This window comes from Oxyura jamaicensis, chromosome 6 (assembly GCF_011077185.1).
Source record: "Oxyura jamaicensis isolate SHBP4307 breed ruddy duck chromosome 6, BPBGC_Ojam_1.0, whole genome shotgun sequence".
In the NCBI taxonomy this organism is placed as follows: Eukaryota; Metazoa; Chordata; class Aves; order Anseriformes; family Anatidae; genus Oxyura; species Oxyura jamaicensis.
In genome coordinates, this window is record NC_048898.1 from 35,361,407 (window position 1) to 35,385,745 (window position 24,339).

The 24,339-nt window shown below is 40.9% G+C and overlaps 1 protein-coding gene across 18 annotated transcripts in view; it reads left to right on the plus strand.

Moving 5' to 3' along the window:
• JAKMIP3 (Janus kinase and microtubule interacting protein 3) overlaps positions 1-24,339 on the plus strand; it is an 84,949-nt gene that overhangs the window by 39,619 nt on the left and 20,991 nt on the right. For 7 of the 18 annotated variants that reach the window (XM_035329454.1, XM_035329466.1, XM_035329458.1 and 4 more), the window contains 16 exons: positions 6,347-6,562; positions 8,216-8,335; positions 9,335-9,481; positions 10,396-10,527; positions 10,997-11,032; positions 12,426-12,485; positions 13,528-13,656; positions 15,189-15,317; positions 17,041-17,124; positions 18,970-19,032; positions 19,399-19,497; positions 20,472-20,570; positions 20,655-20,714; positions 22,332-22,397; positions 22,881-22,949; positions 23,047-23,124. In XM_035329454.1, coding sequence (XP_035185345.1) covers positions 6,347-6,562; positions 8,216-8,335; positions 9,335-9,481; positions 10,396-10,527; positions 10,997-11,032; positions 12,426-12,485; positions 13,528-13,656; positions 15,189-15,317; positions 17,041-17,124; positions 18,970-19,032; positions 19,399-19,497; positions 20,472-20,570; positions 20,655-20,714; positions 22,332-22,397; positions 22,881-22,949; positions 23,047-23,124 — 1,587 coding nt within the window. Of the gene's footprint in view, positions 1-6,346; positions 6,563-8,215; positions 8,336-9,334; positions 9,482-10,395; positions 10,528-10,996; positions 11,033-12,425; positions 12,486-13,527; positions 13,657-15,188; positions 15,318-17,040; positions 17,125-18,969; positions 19,033-19,398; positions 19,498-20,471; positions 20,571-20,654; positions 20,715-22,260; positions 22,291-22,331; positions 22,398-22,880; positions 22,950-23,046; positions 23,125-24,339 lie in introns of those variants that run through there. The other 11 variants (XM_035329465.1, XM_035329464.1, XM_035329461.1 and 8 more) reach the window with 11 other exon arrangements.

Below are 24,339 nucleotides of genomic sequence, written 5' to 3' on the forward strand. Positions count from 1 at the left end.
TTCAAAACAGCCTAAAATGCTGCATGAATGTATTTAATTACATTTGTATGGCCTACCTCTAATAACAACCTGCCTTGTATCAGTGTACGCCGCCCAGGGAACACGGCCCTTCCGTCATGAGAATGCCATGGAATTAATTGGCCTCAAGTTTTGCTTAGTGGAGATGAAAATTCAATGTGGTAAAGAATATTTAAATTTTACATAACCATAAACTGGTCAGAGGTGAGAAGTGTTGAACATCAGTGGTAACTGCAGTCTCCTTTCCTCTGGTTTCTTTTTTAGGGGGACTAAAACAAAAACTAGGAAGATTGAAAAAATGAGATTTGTTACAGGCTGGAAAGCATTTATTTTCAATTGAAGATAAAACTTAGTCAATAACGACTACTAAAAGGTTTAATAACCTAATATAAAGGCATTGTACATTGAGACCTCTGTGGCTTCTTTATGGTAAGCCAGCACCAGGGGCACAGAGGAGAACAACCCTTCTGTACTGTTCTGAACCGGCATGTCTGCAGGCACTTCCCCGAGACTGCTCTGCTAGGCAGTGGTAAACTAGCGAAGATGTGACAGTTAAAGGACTGTTTCTCAGGAAAAGTGTGTGTCTTTTTAAATATTAATTTTATTGGTGATTGGCAGTCTTTTTCTTCTCCTTTTTGTTCCCTTATATGGAAAAAAATTCAGTATATTTGGTATTACAAAGGCATCTCACCAGTCATCCTATACTGAAAGCTAGACACATTATTCAAAGGGATTAACTCTTCTTTGCAAATCATTTGTAGTCAGAACCTCATTTACACCCGTGCATTTCTTATTCCAACTTAGCCCGGACTACTGAAAGGTGGTGTTGTGTATTAAAAATAATACAACATTGCTGTGGGAAACTATTTGTCTGCAATTTAACTTGGCTCACCAGCTGGAAGGATTTAGGGAATCAGCGTTCAGCTGAAACCTGTAAGTGGGTTAGTGGGTGAACACGGGTGAGGTTTTCAACAGCACATGATGGAATAATTTTAGCAGATGCTCTGTTAGCACCTAGCTACCAGTTAAATAGATGTGATGTACCATACGTGTACAAATTTCTCCTGTGGGTGACAGGAGTAATTCCTCCTTGTACCGTTATGCACAGTTATTTCTCCCATTCAATGTACCGTGCTCTTCAAATACGGTATTACACTTAATTCTGTTACATTTTTGCTATAAATTGTTTTAAAATAATTGTTATTATTATTTTTTAATATATTTTAATATAAATCCAGAAATATCTAACAATTTAAGTAGCTTCACATATACCACTATCAATTTTGTGTACAGCTGTTCACACCTAACACTAACAAGGAAGCCAGTTTTCAGAAATAAAAGCCTTTAGTCACCTAGTGAAGGAATTTTTTTTCTTATTTATACCCTGAGTGGGAGCAGCAAGTTCTGATTTCACCTGCACCACTTAACCTTTCTGCACTGCACAGTGCAACGCTTTGGCTCTTCCAGCGTTGTTCTAGAGATTTCAGGGGATAACGGTGATTTGCAGGATTCTGGATCCAGCTCCAGCTCATCGTGCTAATTGTGATCAGGAGAAGCTGGGGGCATTGCTGCTGCAGTGCTTGGGTCAGACGCCGTTCCCATGCCTGCCTGCCTGGGGGAGCAGGCAGGAGCCACTGCGGTGGTAGGGCTGCGGCTGGGAACATCACCACTTCCCAGGCAGCAAGGGACTGTCCACATTCTGCAGCACGGTACTGTCAGGAAATGGGCATGCTGCATTTCCTGGGCATGTTATAAACAAGCTGTTTGGTTCGGTATATCTGGAATTCAGGCAGTCTGCAAATAGAATCCTTCTTTGGCCAGGGTTGTAGCCGAACCATGTCGCTGAGTAGGGTTTTCAGTGACGGATATTGCGTGTGCCCTTGTTTAACTGCACACAGATGAAATATACTGTCTTATATACTTATATATACTTACATAATTAATATACTGAAAATGGATGACAGGAGTGAAAAATGACAGTTTTCCCATGGTCTGACACCCTGAGCCAGCTCACCCTGTCATGTCACCTAGCTCTGGCAAGGAGCTTGGGAGGGAGTGGCAGGGTGTGGGACCGCTGCTCCTGGTGGTGCTTTGCTCATGCATCGTGGCTTAGCTGCAGTGAGAAGCTCTCCTCTTGATGAGTTGCTGCTCATCGCAATGCCTCTAGCAGCAATGTTAGCATGAAACGCTCTTGGCTTTCACCTCCTCCCTCAGCCACAAGATCTGTGCAGCGGTCTGTGTCCCTGCTCTGCTGACAACCCAGTGGGCTGGGGCATTCCCTGCACCCACAGCACAGGTGGGAAAATGGCATGTGTGGCTCTAAGGAGATTTTTACTTTTCTAGAAATATATTAAGTGCTTTTCAGTGTGCAGTTTATTACTGCAATATACGTTGTCATGACACAAGATGTTACAACCGTGAGAGGGAGAGGTAGTATACTTTGCACTTTTTTTTTTTGTCTGTGCTGAAATAATGAAAATTTTCCTTGGTTACAAGGAATATGAAAGCTCATTCTGCTCCTGCATTGTGTGTGCTGTGGTCCCACCATTGGCAACGACAGGACTCCATGCTGATTTGGGGCTGCAGCACTGTATGGCAGCCTGACTCAGATGTGCAGGAATATTAACGGAGTTTCAGCACCTCAGGTTACATATGCTGAGTAGTCAGCAGCACCAGTCTGCAGGTATGCTGCTGCTCTCTCCCAGTCTATTGTAAAATACAAATCCTAGTGGTTTATATAAACGTGCAGGATCAGAGCACCGCATCTGGCAGGCTGGCTGACTTCACACAGCTGGCTGCTGCTGACAAGTGACACACATCGCAAGGGCAAAGAGGCACTTGCATATATTTCTGTGAGAATGTCAGGGAAAACGTTCAGGGAAATGCAGAGGGAGGGTGAAAACACACACCCGTCCCTCGTGGCCGGCCTCCCCGCGTGCCTTCTGCCAGCCCAGCCTGGCCGTGGGCACCCAGCTCCTTGCCCTGGGCCTTCAGGGAGGTGAGGACGGGCAGGTCCCGTGTGCCAGCTGCTGGCTCTGCACGGCGCCTGTGGGGAAACTGCTGCGTAGCAGCTCCGGCTGGAAAGGGTTTTTCTCGTTTGCATTTAAAACCCCTCTCTCCAAGTGACTGGCTTTTTTCCACCACGCACCAGTAGCTTCAGAGGCGGATTGCTGTGGCGTGCAGCCATGCTCCGGGTGGCGTCTGCGGGCTTTGCAAAGGCCCAGGAACATCGCAAGGAGAAATTTCCCAGCCAGGGACACCTACGCATGGATTCTACAATCATCGTGGAAACAACACATTTTAAAAGAGCGATAAGGCTTAGAAACAGCAAAACGCGACGCTGTGCTGGGAATTGCACTAGAAAGCACAAGGAGGGAATAACAAATTTAAGTTTGCATGGGATTAGGTTTGCATAATTGATATCCGCTGTGCTCGCAGGCTGGATATTAATTAGCACTCCTGCATAAATATTCATTCCAAGTCAAGGCGGCCTGCTAAAACTGAAGTGGGAATACCCATGGCAGGGAGCAAGGCATCTTTCCAGGTGATTGGGTGCCGTGCTCACACGTGCGCTGCCACTGTCTGGTGAGCGCTCCTGCTGTCTGAGCCGCCAGACAAAAGGTGGGGAAGGAGGAGGCACGGCCGGGACCACCGCTGCTCCTGGGGCGCGATGAAGCGGGCGGGTGTGACAGCCTGGGGGGGCATGCACCAGGAGGCGGGCACCTCTCCCCGTGAGTTCAGTCCTTTCGTCTTAACATTTTCTTAATGTTAGCAATGATGTGAAGAAACGTACTAAGTAATGTTTTCTGGTGAAATGCTTCTTTCGATTAGTACTATTTCTGTAACATTCCTATAATAGTATTTAATAGTGAGATGGCCATTTGTTATACATATTTCATGATTATGAATTTAATCATATGAAGGGAATGTGAATACTGATGTTTCCTTAGTCATTCACCAAGACTGTTTAGTTTTTCTTTCCAGAAGATAAGCCACCGGTGAAATACCTTGTTACAAAATATTTTGCATTTTCTGCAATTCCTTTGTTCTTCTTAATTTAAAATGTTGCCTATGTTGTACCATGTCTTTGCTTTCATATTAGTAGGAGCTAACTAACCAATATTCTCCCTATTAAAAACAATAATAATAATTTTACGAAGTGTTACCTTTGTGTTTATAGATCCATTTAGATTTCTACTTGATTAGATATTTAGTAGAAGGACCACAGCGGATGTCTCTTTGTTTGATTCAAAGTTAGTAGACCATTGGGTTAATGGAAATTATTGAAAGCACCTGTAATAAAATGGCACCCAAAATACTTTTGATTTGCTGCATTTTGTGAAGAGAATCTGTAATTTTCATAATTGTGAATTAAGATTCCATGTAGTGCTTATGTATTGTGCAGTCCTGTCTTTTGGGAAAACAAGGGTCAAAGAGCTGGCTTTTCACCTCGGACAAAGCAAGACGGGGCTCTGGTTTGTAGCTTGCTATTTCTCCACACACCGGGCGCCCGCCCCCCGAGCAGCTGAGGAAGGCAGGGCTGCCTGTGCAGCACGAAGCCTCGGGAAGCACCGCAGCTCTTGCGTGAGACCTGAGCTGCAGGCGTGGCGTGCTCCCACCGTGCATGGTGGGGCACAGGCAACCGGTGGCAGTGCACCACCTGCAGCCCCTCCGGAGCCTGCACGGGGGTCCCACGCCAAGCGACGGGGGCACGCTGCTCCCCAGCCTGGCATGTCCTCCCCTGCCTCATTTGTCTCACAGCTGTGAGCAGGAACCTACCCCGCCACCCTAAAACCACCTCACGGAGTAATTTCTGTATGCCTTGGCTGGATGAGCATCAACAGGCACCGCTTGCTTTGTCCCTGGGCGGGCATTTTTGCAGTATTTAAGAAAAAGTCCTCTGAGCAATCTGTTAATATGCTATGCCATTTTTTGCAGGTTTACAGACATAGTTATCAAAAAGAGATGAATGTATCAAATGCAGTTCTCACAAGGCAAAATGTTTTATTTCGAGCAGGCTACATTTTAAAAGCTTAATTTTAAGAAATTAAATGGGTAAAGTCTCAAAACCTGCCCAAAATCTAATGTGTACAGTATGTATATATGGTGTCTGAAAAGCATCAATGAATGTCTTAGATGTGTATGATCTCTTTCTCCCATAGAATCATTCTCTGTAAGCACATTTGGCAACCCAGCGGTGTGTCAGTGTAATTAATACTTTATATTCATGTATAATGTATAGGAATGCAATCCAGCTGGAAAGAGCCTGAGACTATGTTGCAGTACTGTGCTTCACTGCAGACAAATATTTCAGGCTCTGCTCAATAATTTTTCTGCATTAGACAGGGCACAGGCCACCCTTGTTTGAACTCCAAAAGACTTCAGGGTCTGATCCTGGTGCATGCAAGTAACACATGCACCCACCCTGCAGTGCAAGGCCTCTGTGGTGCAGGTGGCTCGCAGCACACAGATGGATTTGGCTCAGCTCTATGTAAAGGAAGGCTCCAACGTCCACACCAGCATTCAGAAAAAGTCCAAATGCTCTGTCCCTCAGAAGGTATTCCTGGAGCGTCTGCAAAGTCAGTGCACCTGCTCCAGCAGCAGTGAGCACACTTCTCTGAACTCAGCTACCACCGGAGAGACAAACAGAACAGAGGAGACTTACAGATAGCCGGACATTTGCTATTTAAGCATTTAATGATTTTGCATAATGCTTATTAGGCAAAATCAAAACCTTTCATGGAAAGGCGACAATTAAGCAAATTACTCCGATGGGAGACTTTTGGAAAGACAATCAAAAAATTTCACATCCTTTCTATATTTTGAGAATTAAAAAGATGTTCAGGTTTTAACTTTCTTTTAAAATTACTTATTAAACCTTATTTTCAATCAAAATGCAGCAAAATTATTAAAAATTTTGACTAGGGTAATCCATATTGGGGTATGAATTGTTTCTTTTTTTATTATTTTGCATTTCATTTGAGTTAAGAAAGAAGGTATTTTGAAATGGTACTGAGAATGTGGGTTATGTCCTAATCATTTTAATGAAGAACTGCTAAAAAGGGATGTTTTAATCTGATGGCCTTCAAAAGTGGTTGGGCACATCTTTGTAAGAATAATATTCCTGAGTCAGTGAAGCAATTCAATGTGTATGTTCACTTTCAAATATTCATTGCTGTTATATTTCCAAGAGGATGTTTTGTTTTTTACATGTTGCGGGGTATTGGCTCTGTGAAACTGTACTGTGGCTGCGTTTGGGGTCAGTAGGATGCTATGTTGTTGTCAAGATGCTGCACGTGTGTGTGATTGTGTTCTGTTCTCCTTATAGATGGAGGAGATTAAATTTAAAGACAGAGCAGTCTACGTGCTGGAAAGAGAGTTAGGGGTTCAAGCCGGGCATGCTCAGAGACTGCAGCTCCAAAAGGAGGCTTTAGATGAACAACTTTCCCAGATCAAAGAGTCTGATCGGCATCTGAGCAGCCCCAAGCGGGAACTTCCTTATGCAAGTGGTGCAGGAGACGCTTCAGATCATTCAGGAAGCCCCGTAAGCACTTTCACGTGGTTTCACCTAAACAAACGAACAAACAGAATGACAAAATGACACAAAAGGACAGAATCTTGATGAGTGCACCTTTGAGCAACAGCTTTCCCATAGCAATTCAGGGGAAATGGAGAGGCATTTAATTTCTTGTTCTTGTTCATTAGCCAAATCTTTAAGATGTAAAATTGAACCAAATTATGGGAGAGCTTTTGCTTTTTTGTTGTTTTGTTTTCTGGTTTCCTTTGTTTGTTTTCCTTACCAGGGTGAAAATTTTATTTTCTTTTCACTCTTTCCTTTTCTTACTGTATCATACTTCTACCACCTGCCTTAGTTTGACACTTCGACACAATTTTTGCCAACAAATGATGCAAATGCTTTTCTAACCAAGTAATGTATGTGTGCTAGCTTTTGGAACTGCTGTCAATGTATTTTGTAAGCAGATGTACAAGGCCAGTTTACAAAAGGAAACGGGTGAAGGTAACCAGTGCATGAACACTTAGGAAGTCCTGCTGTCCTCCTGGAACACCTCCGCTAGCTCGTGCTTTCATGCTGCTACCTGCTCTCGCTTTCAGTGCACCAGAAAGTAAATTAAATACCTGTTAACCTATTCTCTCCTGTTTCTTTTCTACAATGCAATATCCTAAACATTAAATTTTAGTTGCCCTTTCACAATAGCTTTTTTAATATTACAATGGCACCTTTTTGCTTCTGCCTTAATTTGCTAATATTAGAAAATTCAATTAACTGACTTCATATGTCTAACGTATGTAGATTTTCCTCATTGCTGATTCTCATCAAGATTTCTTTTGCAACAGCGTTAATTTTCTCAGTAGAAGTGTAAATATTTATACATGAGCAAAGCAATCTATTTTATTCTTTATTCCAAGCCTCTCCTGCACCTGTTGAATGAGGAATCCTAGACCTCCCGAACCTGCCACCAGGACTATGGACACTAATTTGCTTGTTTTGATTTGTGCTCAACTTCTGCCCAACATCAGAATAAGTACTAAAGAAAAAAAAAAAGTACTAGGAAAAAAAATATATAGTCTGTCACACTTGTAAATATATGTAACTTCTCTCTGATTCTGAATGAGAACGTCTGCCTATACTTCTATTCATTTATAATTTGCTTTAAGCATTTTCACTCAAAGTGCTACCCCATTTGCTTTACAAGTGGCCCTTTAGAACCAAATAAGGGCCACAGCTTTATGGAAGAAGAGCTTATGCAATGGTATAATTGCATGGATTTTCCCCATTTGTACGTCAGTACTTTTAATATCATTTTCTTACAACAAAGTCCTCAGAGTGGGTGATATGTCTGAAACACTCAGTTCAACAGTGGCATACATTGGAAACATTGCCTTGATTTTTGATATTTTCTTTTATATTTCCAAGTTTAGCATTTGTGACTTTGTATTTACATATACATACTTCTGCATTTGCATACTTTGTTACATTTTCACTCTTAACTTTCCATTGGTCTCATCTTGCAGCTTTCAGTGATCGGTTCCACTAAGGCATAGGCACACTCTTCCATAAAATAGTTTTGAAATGTCTGGATTCAAAATTAAAAAAAAAAAAAAGTTTGAGTTTTGAAAAATGTTGATATTCCATGTACACTTATGAACAGTTATTTGCAGTTGATCTTTGTTTTAGGAACAGCAGTTGGATGAAAAGGATGCCCGGCGTTTCCAACTTAAAATTGCCGAGCTGAGTGCAATCATCAGGAAGCTGGAGGATCGCAACGCGCTGCTGTCGGAGGAAAGAAACGAGCTGGTAAGTCTCTAAGACTCTAAGTCTCTAAGACTCTAAGGTGAATGCACTGCAGTTACTGCTTGTGAACACATCGATGTGGCAGGGTCTCACCAGTGCCAACATCAACCTGTTTTCTCCTTTGCTATCCAGAAATTATTGCAGGACATGTGCAGGACCCTGTGCATATGGGATGCAGGAAAATTCAACAATTTGGTGCCATCAGTTGACGGTATTTCCCTGAGCAGTCCAATCAGTCAATTAGCATGAAGGACCTTATCAAACCTGTTCCTAGGTGATTATTGGGTGTCCCACATGCAAAAGATTGATGTGGCTGAAAAAGAGAAATTGGTGAATGGAGGAGGATGCAGCTGGTGAAACTTAGTGTAATTAGGCTATGCTTGACCCCTCATCTGTACCATGAGTCAGGAAGAATGCTCTTTAAACGCTGGATGGCATTTGTCCTGCTAAGCACAGCATGTCCTTTGTAGAACTGAGCCAGAAAGTAGCACGTGGGAAAACCCCAGATCCACTTGACTTGAGGAGGGTGTTAGACTAGCAGGTCAGTGCTGTGATTCCCACTGCTCTTAGTGTGAGTATTAAACGAGAGAATTGCTGGGAATATGCATGGGAAGAACTAGCTCCTCCTTATATTCTGCATTTGGTGGTACACCACATCACATTCATGTTTGCTTATAAAACAATGCATTTTTAAGATGACATTGGCAATAATAATTATTATTATTTTAATAAATACATTCCCCACGTGGTATTTTGTTCCACAGGTTGTATATCTGATGAGGAAGGAACAATCTGCTATACTACAGGGCTATATCAAGAGTTTCCTGATTAATTCTGCTTTTCTGCTTGGCATTAAGAGAAAGTACTGCTATTATGATGGCTAAAGCAAACGATTAATATATTTGATTAAAAAAAAAAAAAAGAAAGAAAAAGAAAAAAGAAATAAGAACAGCTCGTGAAAAGAACAGCTCCTGAGGTGTTAATTCTCTCTTAATTTTTCAGTTAAAACGTCTTAGAGAAGCTGAAAGTCAATATAAGCCCATCTTGGATAAAAATAAACGCCTTAGTAGGAAAAATGAAGAGTTGTCACATGCTTTGCGTCGAATGGAAAATAAATTAAAATTTGTAACACAAGAAAACATAGCAATGGTAAGTGACTGGGCTGTAACTGTAAGCTCATATGTAATATAACATATAATCTAGTACTCACAGGGCTGATGCAGTCAGGCATTACCACACACTTGAAAGTTTGACAGGAGCCTTTTCTCCTTTCCATTGTTTGCTATTAAGTTCTCAGTGGTTTGTGGCTTGAACTTGTTTTATGTTATATGTTTTATTTAACCCTAGAAACCAATAGTTCTGAAGAAAAGGATTTATGCAAGCTTTGCGTATTTTGGTCAGATGGCTGCTCAATCGCCAATTGCTAAATTATAACGTGAGCACAAACTGCCTGACATCACCTTTGACTTTTGTACAATAATCACCTCATAATCCTTAGGAAATCTGCACCTGTGATTCTCTTCCCTCTTGGTTTTTAATTCAATATTGTCAGTGGCCAGCCGCTGGTGCTAAGCAGTGCTGACACTGCGTGGATGTCAGCACTCGCCGAGGTGACCACAGCCCCTCATCATCTCAGGGGGTGCTCAGTTCTGGGACTGCTGCGGATGAAAGCTGCTGAGCAACCCAGAAAGTAGTGATGTTGATCCCAGCTCTTTGAATTACTTCTCCAGCAAGAGAAAGCCATCAGGCGCTGGGCAGAACTGAAGGACAGGCGTAGCTGAGCTAGCCTTTGGCAGGCTGATGGCCCCGTGTGCCTGCTGTCCTCCCCAGCCACTGCCAGCTCCCCGCGGCAGAAGCCGAGGAGCCAGAACAAACACACGTTTGCAATCTGGGACTGTCGCTCAGCAAAACAGGGAGCAGGACAGCTGCTAGAACAGTCAGTAGCGTAGGTGCACTTCTAGCTGTGAAAGGAATAGGTGGTACACTGTGCTTTGGCAAAGCCTCCTGATCACATCGTGTTTTTTTTTTTTTTTTTTTTTTTTTACCATATGGGTTTATTTCAGAGGCAAAGAGCCGGAACAATAAGGAGACCGAGCTCTTTAAATGACCTCGATCACAGCCAGGAAGAGAGAGAGGTTGATGTTCTGAGACTACAGGTTATTGAACAGCAAAATATCATTGATGAGCTCTCCAAGGTAAGGTATAACATTGCTGCGTGTGCCTGAGGTTGACTAAGGTCATAGCGAAAGAAAAGGAAGCCTAACTGAGGGTGTACCTCGGGAGCTGTAAACTAGCCGGCAGAGCTAACATCAGTGGCAGTATGGCAGACATTTCAATGATCAGCGGTAATAGAACTGAATCTGGGCTATCTGTGGAATTGTAGCTGGAAGAATCCTTTCAATCTACATTGCAGCTGCATGACTGAGCTGTTGCAGCACCTCCGGTAGATATGCTAGTGACCAGATCTTGCACCAGCACAACAAAGTGTCGGAGCTCCTTTAGCCAGAGACAACATCAGGCCTAAAGGCAGCCACTGTGTAAGAAGGGGACATTCTGCAGTGTTGTGTTTTGTTTTGTTTTTTTCTTCTTTGCTAAAATGCACTCAGTTCTCCTGAAGATTTTTTTTTCACTTATTGACATACTTTGTTGTTTTTTTTTAATCAGACCCTGGAGACAGCTGGCTATGTGAAGAGTGTCATGGTAGGTATGAAGCTAACTTCATCCTCATCTTTGTGTACTTTAAACTGTTGCTAATTAAAAGCACACACTGTATAATAATTTTTATTGTCACTTTCTTCTCTATTTGCACAGCAAGCTAACTCAGTGTCTTTCTCAATGTAGATGTTATAAAAGACCCTACCAGCAGAAGTTGCTCACCAGAGAAAAAGTAGTGACAGTGGCGAGCAAAGCTCAGAGAGGAAGCTTCCGTCACTAGGATGTCTGCAGGGGCAAAAGCCGGCACGTCCAGCATGTCCCAACAATGCACAGCAATTGTCTCTCCTCTCTGGGACAGCTCTGCCATGCTGGAGTTGCATTTTTTAGTCTGACTATCACTAGCTTTGTCTTACCCGTACTTGCATCTTCTCAGTCAGCGCTCTTGCACATCTCATTCCTTTGCTATAGTTGGCAAAGATTTTGTAAAGTTTAGCCACTCTAAAATGTACTGAAAAACATGTACTGTTCTTCATTGCCAAGTATGCAGCAAAGCTTATGCTGTCAAGTACAACCCAAAAGTGTTTGATTATCTCCCATCTAGTTATCCACCTGATGATACCACAAGTATTTGCCATTGGGCTGGTGGGAAGGGAACATTATCAATGCCCCATAGTACCATCGTGAATGGTACCCAAAAATGGTTGAGATGGGAGATTAAGGGAATTTTCCTGTTAAGAGTTTACTGGTTTTTGATTCTGGAGCTTGCCTATATTTGCAATCCAGAATAAAGAATTATTTTCAGTGCTGTTAAAACTAATATCACTATGAAGAGAGTCATAATTTTCACCAGATAGAAAAAATATCAAGCAGCAATAAATGCTCAAATCCTTTTTCCAAGTCACTGAGAACTTGCAGATCCTTAAAGAATTCAGCCGAGGTTGGTTTATTTTTATTTTTTTTTTGGTTTTTGAAAGTGGTTATTCCTAACAGTGGCAGAATTTTGTGTAGTTTGGGCAGTTTGCATGTATGCTTGCCCCAGGTGGCAGTACAGCTGGAGCACAGCCAAAGGCAGGTGTTGGTCTTAGCTTCTTGCCCCTGGACAGAAACATGGACCTGAATGCATGTTTGTTCTGAAATGAGATCTAAGCTGTCAGTGTGCTGTGCTGAGTATAAGTTGTGTTTGTTTGTTTTTCCTGTTATGATTTTTATGAATATGAAAAGCAATTGCTGCTTCTATACTGTGAACTGGGAAGACGTTGGAGTAAAATTAACTGCTGACTGGTGAAAATGTGGTTATTTTATTTTGAGGCAGTGGCCAGCACTGACATTACTGTTCTTTGATTGCCTCCTAATTCTGATATAATTAATATAAATGATAGCTCTCTGAAAACAGCTCGGCTCTCTGCAAACAGCTAATGTTTGTATCTGATTCTTTCAGGAACGTGATAAGCTGTTGAGGTATAGGAAGCAAAGAAAAAAAATGACAAGAATTCCTAAGGTAAAAAAAAAATAAATAAAAAGTTTTTGCTTTGTGACATGTTGATGGATAGATATGGTAATTTTCTGAAAGCGAGGTGAAATGTGCTCCTCACTGGCCTTGGGGGTGTAGAAACAGGATCTGTGGCATGGGGCACTGAGCCCCACTGTAGACTACACAAAGTTAGATATGACTTCAGAAACTTTGAGGTGCTAAGCTTAAATTTGGATCAAGCATTTAAGGACACTCGTAGACAGAGTACTATGATGACTCAGGAAAGTATCTGGTAGGGGTATTTTGCCCAGATGTGGTGCCTCGTGCCCGCATTGCCCATTGGTGCTGGTTGCTACCCTCCCAGCAGCCAGGGCACTTTGTGACGAGACATATTATGAAGATCTGAAAGTGACCTCTCAATGGCATTGTCTGAAAATGCTTGCAGGCTGTAAATAATTCATTATGGAGCTTAGTACTGTGCAAGAACTGCTGGTTCCAGAAGGCAGCTACTGAACTGTTAGAGCACAGAGAAGATGCTAGATAGTGAGTGCTTGGTGGAATGCTAATGTAAATATCGGCATTGTAGGGTATAATGCCAGCGACCTGAGGGCACATTGTACTCTGCCTCTGAAGAATTAAGTCCGTGGTGGAGCTACTGAACCTACAGCTAATAGATGGGACTGATGTGAGATCAACTCCTTCGCTCCATTGTGGAGCAAACAAGCGGCAGGCAATGCCAAAGGGCTGGGCACGTGCTGGTGCCTGCAGGCAGGAACCAGGCTTTTGATGAAGAGCTAGGTTTTGTCTCCTGAAAATATTATCCGGTGCTAATTAACACAAAAAGCCAAAATCTAGAAATGGTGGTGCAAGTCATCAACTAAAAAGTCTCTTCAAAAAGCTGTTTGTAATGTCATCTTAGACTTTCAAATTTTAAAAACATTGAAACGTTAGGCACAGAGTTTAGATCAGGCTCACGGCTGTCCCCGCCGGAGTTGTGGGACAGTTTCAGCTGACTGTGCTGCAGGATGTACAGCACGGGAGGCGGCACTTACACCTTGTCTCTGGCCAGAAGCCGGTTGTGGAGACGTTTTTCGGCTATGATGAAGAAGCTTCCTTGGAGTCTGATGGTTCCTCCATCTCATATCAAACTGACCGAACAGATCAGACGCCGTGCACTCCTGAAGATGACTTGGAAGAGGTATTCATCAAAACTAAGCGCTGATGTTTAACTGCTTACGTGTGGTTTTAAACCCTGCTATTGCTTTGGAATGAAACCCCTGGGCTGTTCCATTCTGGTCAACTCTGACTGGAAAATTAAAATTTGGTGTTAAATTTGATGCTGTGCATGATGGTTGATATTTCTCTGCCACAGCTTTTAGCCAAGCTGGAAATATTATATCCTAATAGTGTTGGATTTAGAATGGGTGTATGGGTTAGAGGTCCAACAAGACTGAGAAGCTGGGTGACCCTGGGAACCCTCTATTCACACTGAGATTTGCTGCAGGACATGTGTAGTCTGGGTTCAGGTTCTATTGTTTGTTGATGTGACCTCGGCACAGAGCACAGCCATAAGCGATAGTGCTTGTATTCCTTGAGTGAGAAGTAAGCAGTCAAATGAAACAGCAATGTCTGGAGAAAAAGCTGTCTCCTTGCAAGTGTATTGAGGTCATGACTTTTCTGGAGGCTCTGAATACAGACTGTGCAGAGGCAGTACAAAGAAAAGGGATTATTTGAATTTTTTTTTTTCCAGGGTTGCCCTACAAATGCACTGCTGAGCGTATGTCAGATCACTGCCCTCTTACATATTCCTAGGTTTAACAAGAATCTTGTAATAAACAAAACCTTCTCCATAATGACATGCAGCCATTTCATGCTATGATGGCTGCAATTTTTGATCTGCCATTTTGTCTGTTTCATGGGTTGTAATTAGATCTGTTATAAAAGGAAACCTAAAGAATTCACACCTCTATCATAAAAAATACATGACTGGTTACCAGGTATGTGCTGCACTGCAGGAATTCTGAATATACTTTTCTATGTATGAGTCTATTTATTTTTCATTCCTCTATTGACATTTTTCCCCTCTTCAGATGGTACAAGTTTGTGCATGCAGCCAGCAGTATAATTTTATTTCATGTTGAATGACATATTCCAGTCAACCTGGCATGAAAGCATCCACTGCTGGATATTGTAAGGACAGTTAAGACGATGAAGGGTGTTCTTCATGTTGATGTCACCTTTTCTACAAGCATTAACTCTAGATTAGTGTTTTAATAATTGAGTGAGATGTCTGGCTTGGCTTATTCTCCAGGTTGGAAACCTTTTGTTGTTTCAGTAAAGTTGTCATTTCACCTTTAAATGTGATGACTTTGCCTGGTACAATAAAGGTGATTCAATCATTCGTAGGTTACATGCTTGGCAGGTTTTTATCTTTATCAGGCAAGGGGAGTTTTTTAAAAATATATTACATTTTGTTGAAGTAAGTGTATGCAAGAGATGTTTAATGGATGGAAGAGTAATATTTTGAGAGCACATGAACAAGATCTCTAGTACTGTGCTTCCCAAATTGCATTTTAAAAATAATAATTTCAGAACTTTTTAGAGAAAGCAAATAATCCACTCTGTTGGTGGTTTTGTTTGTTTGTTTAACACTCTCATTGCAGGGGAAAAAAAAAAAAAAAAAAAAAAAAAGGAACTGGTGCAATAAGTAAACGTTTTTAACACTTCCAGGGCATGGCCAAGGAAGAGACAGAACTGCGGTTTCGGCAGCTGACGATGGAGTACCAGGCTCTGCAACGAGCATACGCCTTATTGCAGGAACAGGTCGGAGGAACATTGGATGCAGAACGAGAAGTTAAGGTCTAAATGGCTTATACTACGTGCAAATAAAGGACTGTAATTGTATGCAGCTTTCTAATTTTACCTGCCCAGGTTGTTTTCAGACCGAAGCGGTGCCAGCCAGCCCCTCCAGCACGTCGCCAGCCGTGAGTGCAGGGCGGGGGGGTTCGGCCGTGCAGGCTGCCAGCGGCGGTGTGCTCCCTGCTGCCAGCCGGCGTGTCCTGCCTGCCGTGGGCACGTGCTGCCTCTCTGAAGAAACCACAGTTCATATCTTCCAGTCTTTTCACCATGATCAGATTAAGACAAATTCAGACAATTTTTATGGGAAATCCTTAAAATTAAGCTCTCTTTCTATAAAAGTTTAGTGTGGATGGCCTTAAATATGTAATGCCTGGTATTTAATTCCTGTGGATTTTGTCAGATTGTGATTGTTCAAATAATGTTTAAAAGGCTTACAGTCGAGAGAGATTAATTTTCTTAATTAATTTCCAAAGTGTTGCTGTTCTGCCTGCCTGTCTGTCTCAAACAGCCCATGTGGTTCCAGCCATCTAACATGTCATTTTATTATGAGGTACAAAATGTGATGTTTGATATGAACACATTGTACATTACCAGAGCTTAGTGTGGCACACAACTGCCTGGGACAAAGAATGTGAGGGTGAATATAGTGAATAAAGGCACAAATTCTATTGTGAGCTAGCACTCTTAAGTCTTAAGAGAAGTGCAACTGCAAAATCTTAGTTTGGCTCTAAATCTATTGTATGCATGCGTTGTCCAGAAATACTTTGTTTAGTTATGACAATGCTGGGAGATAGCCATATTCCATCTAGCCCCATCCCTCAGATGGAAGGACCCCGGAGCTGTGGAACAGCAGCACCGTACAATCAAGCAATTTCACTTGCAAAATGAAACAAGATATGGCTAACCTCCAAAGTGTCTTCATTTTTACTTTTTCCATAGTAAGACAAAAAGAGTACAATGCAGGTAGTGCAAACAAATAACATCATTTGCTTTGTAAAGAACAAGAAAAATAGCAGATGAATGGTTTGAGAAAAGTAAATCTTCTGTAAAACCATACTTGATGAATAAAACAGCTAATGATAATCCCTTTTTTTCTCCAGCAAACATGTAGGAAGGCACTGGCTATTTAAGTAAACGTGAAGCTACAAGCATGGTTGAAAATTACATACAATGCAGTAAGATCAAAAGATAGGGTGCTAAATGTACAAGGAGCGGTGCAGTTCGTCAGTTTGTGCCATTACCTATGCAGGGCCTGTTCTGAGCTACTTAACACAGCAAAAATGTAAAGGACATAGGTGTGTCCAGAATCCTGGCATAATGCTTTGCCAGGATTTTTTTTGTTTTTTTGTTTTTATGGAGAAATGAATCTTTGCATTACGCTGACTTTTTATACACTCTGTTCTAGAATAAGGGAGTTTACTAACTGCTGACCATCATAATCAGCTGGAAGAAGCCATTTATTTTTTGCTATCCTAACCTACCTACTAGGATGCTGTTTATCTTGATTTTAAACCTTTAAATTATTATCCCATTTTACAGACCTCTTTCTGTGACTAATGACTAATTATGTCCTTAGCTGCAAATTTGTTCTGCCACAGAACTTCAAAAATCATTTGTTAGAATTACTTGATGTTTTAAGTATTCTCTGCATGTGTGTTAGCTTTTGGGTTTTAGATAAAGTTCTATTTACTTATTTATTTTCTTTTTCCCTCATATCCTACAGACACGTGAGCAGCTCCAAGCAGAAATACACAGATCTCAGGCTCAGATAGAAGACCTAGAAAAGGCCCTCGCTGAGCAGGGTCAGGTAATGCACGCAGCCGAACACGGGTCCTCTCTTCAGTCTTGTTCTGGGTGCAGCCAAAGTGCTGGGGCTGGCCAGGGGTCTAGAAATGTCCATGGGACTGAAGATGCTGATGACACTTCAGTGTTTATGTATGTGTGGAATAATCTTGATGCTACTTTTCAATAACCGTCTCACTAACTGCAAAACACAAGTGCCAGGGAAGCAATTACAGTCTCTGTTAATGTGTTGTGTAGTGACGCAGCCTGCAGAACCCCCACTGACACTGCGTTCCTTACTGAGGAGACATTAATGTAACCTGCTGAGTACTGTTTCAGTAACTGTGTTAGTTAATTAGAACGGCATCTCTTAGTACCTGTGGTCTAGTTGGTTTCAATGTGAGCCTAGCATGCAAAGGCTTCTGAAAACCCCGCTCTCCGTATTTACATACTTCAGCATCTCAAATATTGGTCCCCAAAGCCCTGAGTCCTCATCAGTGTTCCCATGCTAACTCCCACTGAAATCAACAACCATTTATGGCCCATACGCATTTCTTTGATGCAATGGAGGTAACGATGGACAGTAACTGCGCGAGAGATTCTGAGCTGCTCAAATATTACAGTAAGGGAAAGCAAAAAGCAGATGATAAAGGAGGGCCTAATTTAGAGACACATATAGCTATGAAGTCAAAATAAGTACAATACACATCTGCAGGACACCAAGAGCTTCTCTGCATGGCCAGAGCATAACTGAATTCCCATGCTTTGTCATTGCTGGAAGTCCTACAGCACAGGGTCTGATATCCAGCTGACAGTTGTGACCGCAGACCAGACTTACTCAGACAAGGAAACGCAAAAGTTCTGTTTGAGTAAAAGTGGCTGAAATCTTAAATATTGCAACCCCAGAGCAGAAAATGACAGACACAGACAGGCATTGCACACTAATCAAGCAGGTTACGAGCACATGTTTAAAAACTAGTATTTTTGTTTCAAAATAGATTTATAGGTAGGTAAGCATTTAAAGTAACTAAGCAGGTAAGCTCAACTTGCTCTCCTGCAAGAAATTAATCCAGGGCCTCTACAAGCAACAATTAATGCATCTGCATCTATCCCCTAATTGTCATTAATTTACTTGCTCTGTTATTTTATTATGCATCTCTTCAAAATTAAACCGGTGAGTACTAGGTCAGCTCCATTATCAGTCTGAAGTTGTATATAACCACTGAAAAAGCATTACATTAAAGAGAGGGAACAATGGTGTTTGCCAGAAAGTTGGTCCACTTTAAAACATCACAGACTACCAGCCTTTTTCATACCGAGGAGGAAATCAGGAAGGTAAAATAAAGGAAGAATGTTTATTTTCTAATGAAATATTTATTTAGCATCTGTAAAAGTAAGCTTTCTTTATGAATGGAGCTTTGATTGTAGCTCAGTAAGATTTTGCTTTCCGAAAAGAAGGACAAAAGCAGGTATTAACTTAGAAAGCTGTTAAACATCCTAAGAGGAGAAGGAAATGCACAGTAAAGGCTGTTAGTTATTTTCCCTGATGTTCAGAAATATGTAACTTTTATTCAGTGTAACTGAAATTTAATAGTAACTGGATAGCTGGAAATACCCCTTTTAATGCAAAACATTTTTTAATAGAAAAGGTTCTTTTAATCACTGGAGTTTTTAAATTCCATTTGCACACTACAGACTTTGTTAAAATAAGATGGAGAACTTGAGATTTTATATCATAGCAAATACCAGTTGCAATTTCATATGCAATGTTATTCTTCTATATATGTGTGATTTAGTGGAATACTTGTTACTGTGCTTGTTCTAAATATTGCCAGTTTCACCTGTACTTAGTGATCATTTGTTTTTCAAGGACATGAAGTGGATTGAGGAGAAGCAAGCATTGTACAGAAGAAATCAAGAACTCGTAGAAAAGGTGTCCAATGCTTTAATTTGTATTATTTAAATAATAACTGTTGCTTAAGGAATGCAGAAGGTGCACTGTTTTAATCTGTATCACACAGCTCTATTGGAAATAATTCACTTGTGGTAGCAAGATCCTTATAAATCCAGCAGAGAAAGTGGGTTTCTGTCATTCCCTACTACCCCATAAGATTCCACGGTGCGAGGTGATGTGAGGACAGTGCCACCCCAGCACTGGAGCCCTGGGTCCCCGTTGTGCATGCAGCAGTGGGGCGGGCTGCTCGCTCCGACCCTGGTGTTTCCCAGGCACGGCGGATGCGTGGCAGATCCCGAGTGAAATTCTGTAAACAGTGCTAACACATATTGCTTTATTTTACAGATAAAACAAATGGAAGCAGAGGAAGCTCGCTTAAAACATGATGTCCAGGATGTTAAAGATCAAAATGAGCTCCTGGAGTTCAGGATCCTGGAGCTTGAAGTGAGCACGTTGCTGATGCTGTCCTGCCTACCTGCTCTGGGCTGTGCTAGCTGAGGCTGGGGAGCACCGCGGCTTTGGCAACTCCTCCAAAGTTATTCTAAAGAGCTGCATGGCACTGAATGAGACAGTGTTTGGTACAAAGTGCTAGCAAAAGAAAAAGAAGGAATACCATAAGTTATTTTAAGGGCCAGAAATTGGATTCTGACATAAATACACATTTTACCACACTAGATCTGTTCTGAAAATGTTATGAAAATCAGAACGGAACATCCATGGAGAGAAAAAAAAAAAAAAAGAGCAACAAACAGTTTTTCATTGCCAAAAGTCATTGCTGTGTTCCAGCTCGTGCTAAACTTGCAGAGAAGGCATCATATAGCCTAGACTTCTCCATTTACTCTGTCTGGCCATGTTTTCTATATAATTAACTATATAAACAGAACCTTTAAACTCTTGGAAACAGTTTTCAAAATTCTCCAAAGAGAGAAGAAAAAAAAAAGCAGCCATTTACCTGAAAAATATAAATGCTACCTAGTTTTTACTAAGTGTATATATATATATGTAACTAATTGTATATATGTGTGTGTGTGTTCAAATATGATACGTAGTCAAAATAATAGGTAGGCGATCACAGTCAGTCCCCTCTGCAGTCAGGTGGAAGGCTTCCCGGGCAGCCCCAAGCAGCATCACAAAAGCACTTGGTTTGCCCAGAGAAACAGCTCTTGTTCCTGACTGTTAGAGTAAATAGCTACAGGCTGCAGAGGAAGGGTTTTGTGCTCTCTGGGTAAGAAATGAAGTCGCTCTGTGACTGCGCTGCTTTGTAATGAATTCACTTAGAGCAGACCTTCTTGGCATCACATTTATGAAGTTCTTAGTGACGGTGACATCTGTGAGATACAATAGTATTTCAAAATCCTGTTGCATATGTACTGTTAATAATAACAGTAATGCAACAATCAGACATATTGTTATTTCAGGAAAGAGAGAGAAGATCGCCTGCTATCAACTTCCATCACATTCCTTTCACAGAGGGGAAAAGCCCTCTCCAAGTTTACTGTGAAGCAGAAGGTGTAACAGTAAGGGATTCTCATTTCATATTTTCCTTTCTCTAAATTAATTCAGCACTGTGCTGACTCTGTTTTCCATTGCTCTCTTGTTAGGACATAGTGGTAGCAGATCTGATGAAAAAATTGGACATTTTAGGGGATAACGCCGTAAGTGTATGTTCCTTTAATATATTGTGCATGCTTTGGTAAATATTGTCCTTACATTAATGTAGCAAAGCTTTCTTGTTTGTTATTGCACAAGCTGTCTTCAGTGTGATCGAAGTACTGAACTACAAGCTAATGTTTTCTGGCTTTTTAAGATTTTTTTTAGTAGCCTTCCTTCAAGTGCCATGCAAGATCTTGATATCACAATATTGCTTTTAAATTGACAATGATTTGGAAAATATTTTGAAATTTTGATGTTTGCGTTTTTTTCTTTCTTTTCTAGTCACTCTTTACATGTGGTTTGTTCTTTTGTTTCCTCTGCAATAGCTTTACGTTTGTGTTTTAATAGCTGTGTGTTTTAATTTTGTTTAATACCCTAAACCTCAGATAGTAACCAGGATATTAAACAAAAAATGACGATAGCAGCATGAAAAGAAGTGAATAGTAAGCAATTTGAAAGTGTTTCTCCTTTATCAAATTGAAGTGGTTAATTATGTGCACTCACATGTTCTGTATTTATACACTTTCATTCTTCTATAATTTTAAATACTAAAAAAATTACATGTAAACTCAAGGACCAGTGAGTAAGAATGACCCTGGTAACCTGCAGAAAGCTAACAGCCATTAATCTGTTGGGGCCTGTAGTAACGTGGCCTTCAATGGAACTATGGATGTCAGGTTAGGCCCATGCAAAGTGTTCTGTGACAGCACTCCAAATAGGCAACTTGGAAACAAATGGGAACAGAAAAAGTGTTATTTTTTTCTCACATTTTCTATTCCCTTTCTTTTCCTCTTGTTAAAAAAAAAAAAAAAAAAAAAAAAAAAAAAAAGTTTCATTTACACAATAGACAATTATTTATGTTTTGCTCGGGGGTTCTCAGAAAATGTCTTCTCCCACCCTCGCCAAGTGGCACATTCACTGTTCCCAGCCTTGTGCATTAAATCCAAGTTTGCCAGTTACCCTTCCTATTCAGTCTGCACAATTCCGTGGTGCCCACTGTGGCAATGACAGCTAACAGAGACAGACTCATCCTCCTGCGTCTGACACTAGAGGTGTGGACTCAATTCTCTGCACCTGAACCAGAAGTGGAAGGATTCACTGCTACTGACGTCTGGTCTGGGATGAAATAGTTTCACTATTTAAAAAAGAAAGAAAGAAAAAAAAAAGGAATAAAAACATGAGTTAAAAAACTAACATCTTAACAAATGATTTTTCCAAAATCATTACTGTTGCAAAGTAAGGCTTGTGTACTAACTTATTGTGCATATAATGAAACTTAAGCTTGCATGTCTGAATAGCACATCACGCTAAGCTTGATTTTGCCTTGTGTGACTATGTGTTTATTCCCTGTTGGGGAAAAAAATAAAAAATCCACAGTCTGCATCTTTTTTTTTAATGCCTGAATTTTAGAAGAATTAACTATATGTGTGATCAAAATTCAGCATTAACAGCTAGAATAGTTTTTTTTTTACAATGTTGCATTAGAATACTAATTTTATTTGCCTTAGTTTATTGTTCCTCGAACATATTTAATTTCATATTTATTTAATACAGCAGTGGCCCAAGTAGTGGATTAATAGCAAGACACTGGGATTTGTTGTAATTATATTCTGCTTTTGGTGCAGAATCTGACCAATGAAGAGCAAGTAGTTGTCATACAAGCAAGGACAGTTCTCACATTGGCTGAAAAGGTAATAACAACTGCGTCATTCATCAGTAAACATACGTCATGAAAGCATCTGACCCTCTCAGAATAGCTTACTTGAAGACACTGGTGATGTAATAATTTTTTTTCACAAAATACTGGGTTTCCTTATGTGGAACTACACCTGCACGATTTTTTGTGAGAATAAAGGTAACATTCAGGCAGTATGGACAGACTGTTTGTTTTAAAATTTTATTTAATTAGAAAAAATATATTAGAGGGTAAATGGCTAGGCTTTGAAATAATGCGTTTATCCATCACCAGTTTCTATAAAAGAAAAGGTTTAGTAATATAGTTGATTTTTCCTTTCTTACTTAGTGAATTTAACTGATTTTTTAAAGTGTGTACTGACGTACCCTAAAGTTACAGTGAAAGCTGAGTACGCAGCATGCTGCCTCCTGCTAGTTTGACTGAAAGGCCGATCAGCCACAGTTCAGGCCTTTACCTGCCTCTCTGTTTGTGTGCACAGTGGCTACAGCAGATAGAGGTGACCGAATCCGCTCTGCAGCAGAAGATGCTGGATCTTGAGAATGAAAAGGTATCAAAAGCTGCTGTGAATGAAACTGTGAGAACAAGAAGAGAAATCACACTACTGCCACTGTGGTTGCACTGACTTAATCTTCCTTGTGTCCTAGGAGCTATTCAGTAAGCAAAAGGGCTACCTGGATGATGAGCTCGACTTCAGGAAACAGTCCTTGGATCAGGCTCACAAGGTGAGAAAAAACTGATTTATGCCATCTTGATTACTCCACCTCTTACAACATCTGTAGTCTGTTGTCTGTAGTAAAACTCTCTGCTTTTGACAGTACTGCCTGTGGAGTGACCCAAAGACTACACAGGCTGAATTTAAAACAAATCCTCTGTACTCTGATCTAATAACGAGTTCCTAATGGACTGAGTTCCTTGTATTTGCATGGTTCTTCCTGGTTTAGGACCTAAATACAAACTCATTAAACACAAATCTTAATTTAGCAGAGATTGTGGTTAATTACAATGTTTATAGTGATTTTTTACCTTCCAAAACAGAGATTCTAGCCTAGACTTTTTCTTAGATTTTAGATTATGGTCTCTGCTACCAAAACACATAGAGATAGTTTGTGATTCCGCACATTTGAAATTACTCTGCTTTTTGTCATGTTCAATGAGCACATTAACTGATCCTAACCCATTTGAACCATCTCTTCAGTCATCAGCTATTTTATTTCCTTCAGTACAACATATACTCATGAAAGACATAGAAGCATACATTTCAATATAGATTTAGCTTATTCTTTCAGTTTCCTTTAAATCTTTAAAAATGTGTCTTTAAAAATATGTCTTTAAATGAAAGACACAGAAGCAATGGGGTTTTATGCTTGTTTTTTGGAAAATTATTGCCAGTTTGGATGTCAAACCATTTGGGAGAGCTTTTATTCAGTACACTTTCTGGTCTTATATGGGTGATTTTTTGACTGGTTTTGCCAAATGCTGAGCTTTACCTGGAGCCCATTCCTTGCAGAGTGGAAACCCTGGGAAATATACAAGCCATCCTCACCTGTAGGCTTAGTCCTACCACGAGGTCATCTCCTGCAGCCCTGAGTGCTCCTGAGAGTGTTCATGGCAGCCAAAGGCTGAAACTATGGGATTTATCTTCAGAACTAAGCCCTGACAGTGGTTATCACCTGAGTCCATAAATCCAGATAGGGAAAAATCGTATGGCATTGCTTGAAGCTCCTGATAATATAACAGGGCCAGCAGAGAAGCTCAGTGACAAAGCCATGCTTACAGATTGCAGCATTACATGACACCCCTGTGGCTTCTGGCCTGTCACTCTTTCACTTGTCCTGTCAGTTCTGGAATCCTGAATTTGCTGAAGGATCCAAGACAAATTGATGCTCCTTAGCTCTGCCCCTCGTGGAGAAGGAGCAAGGATAAAGAACTATGTTCCA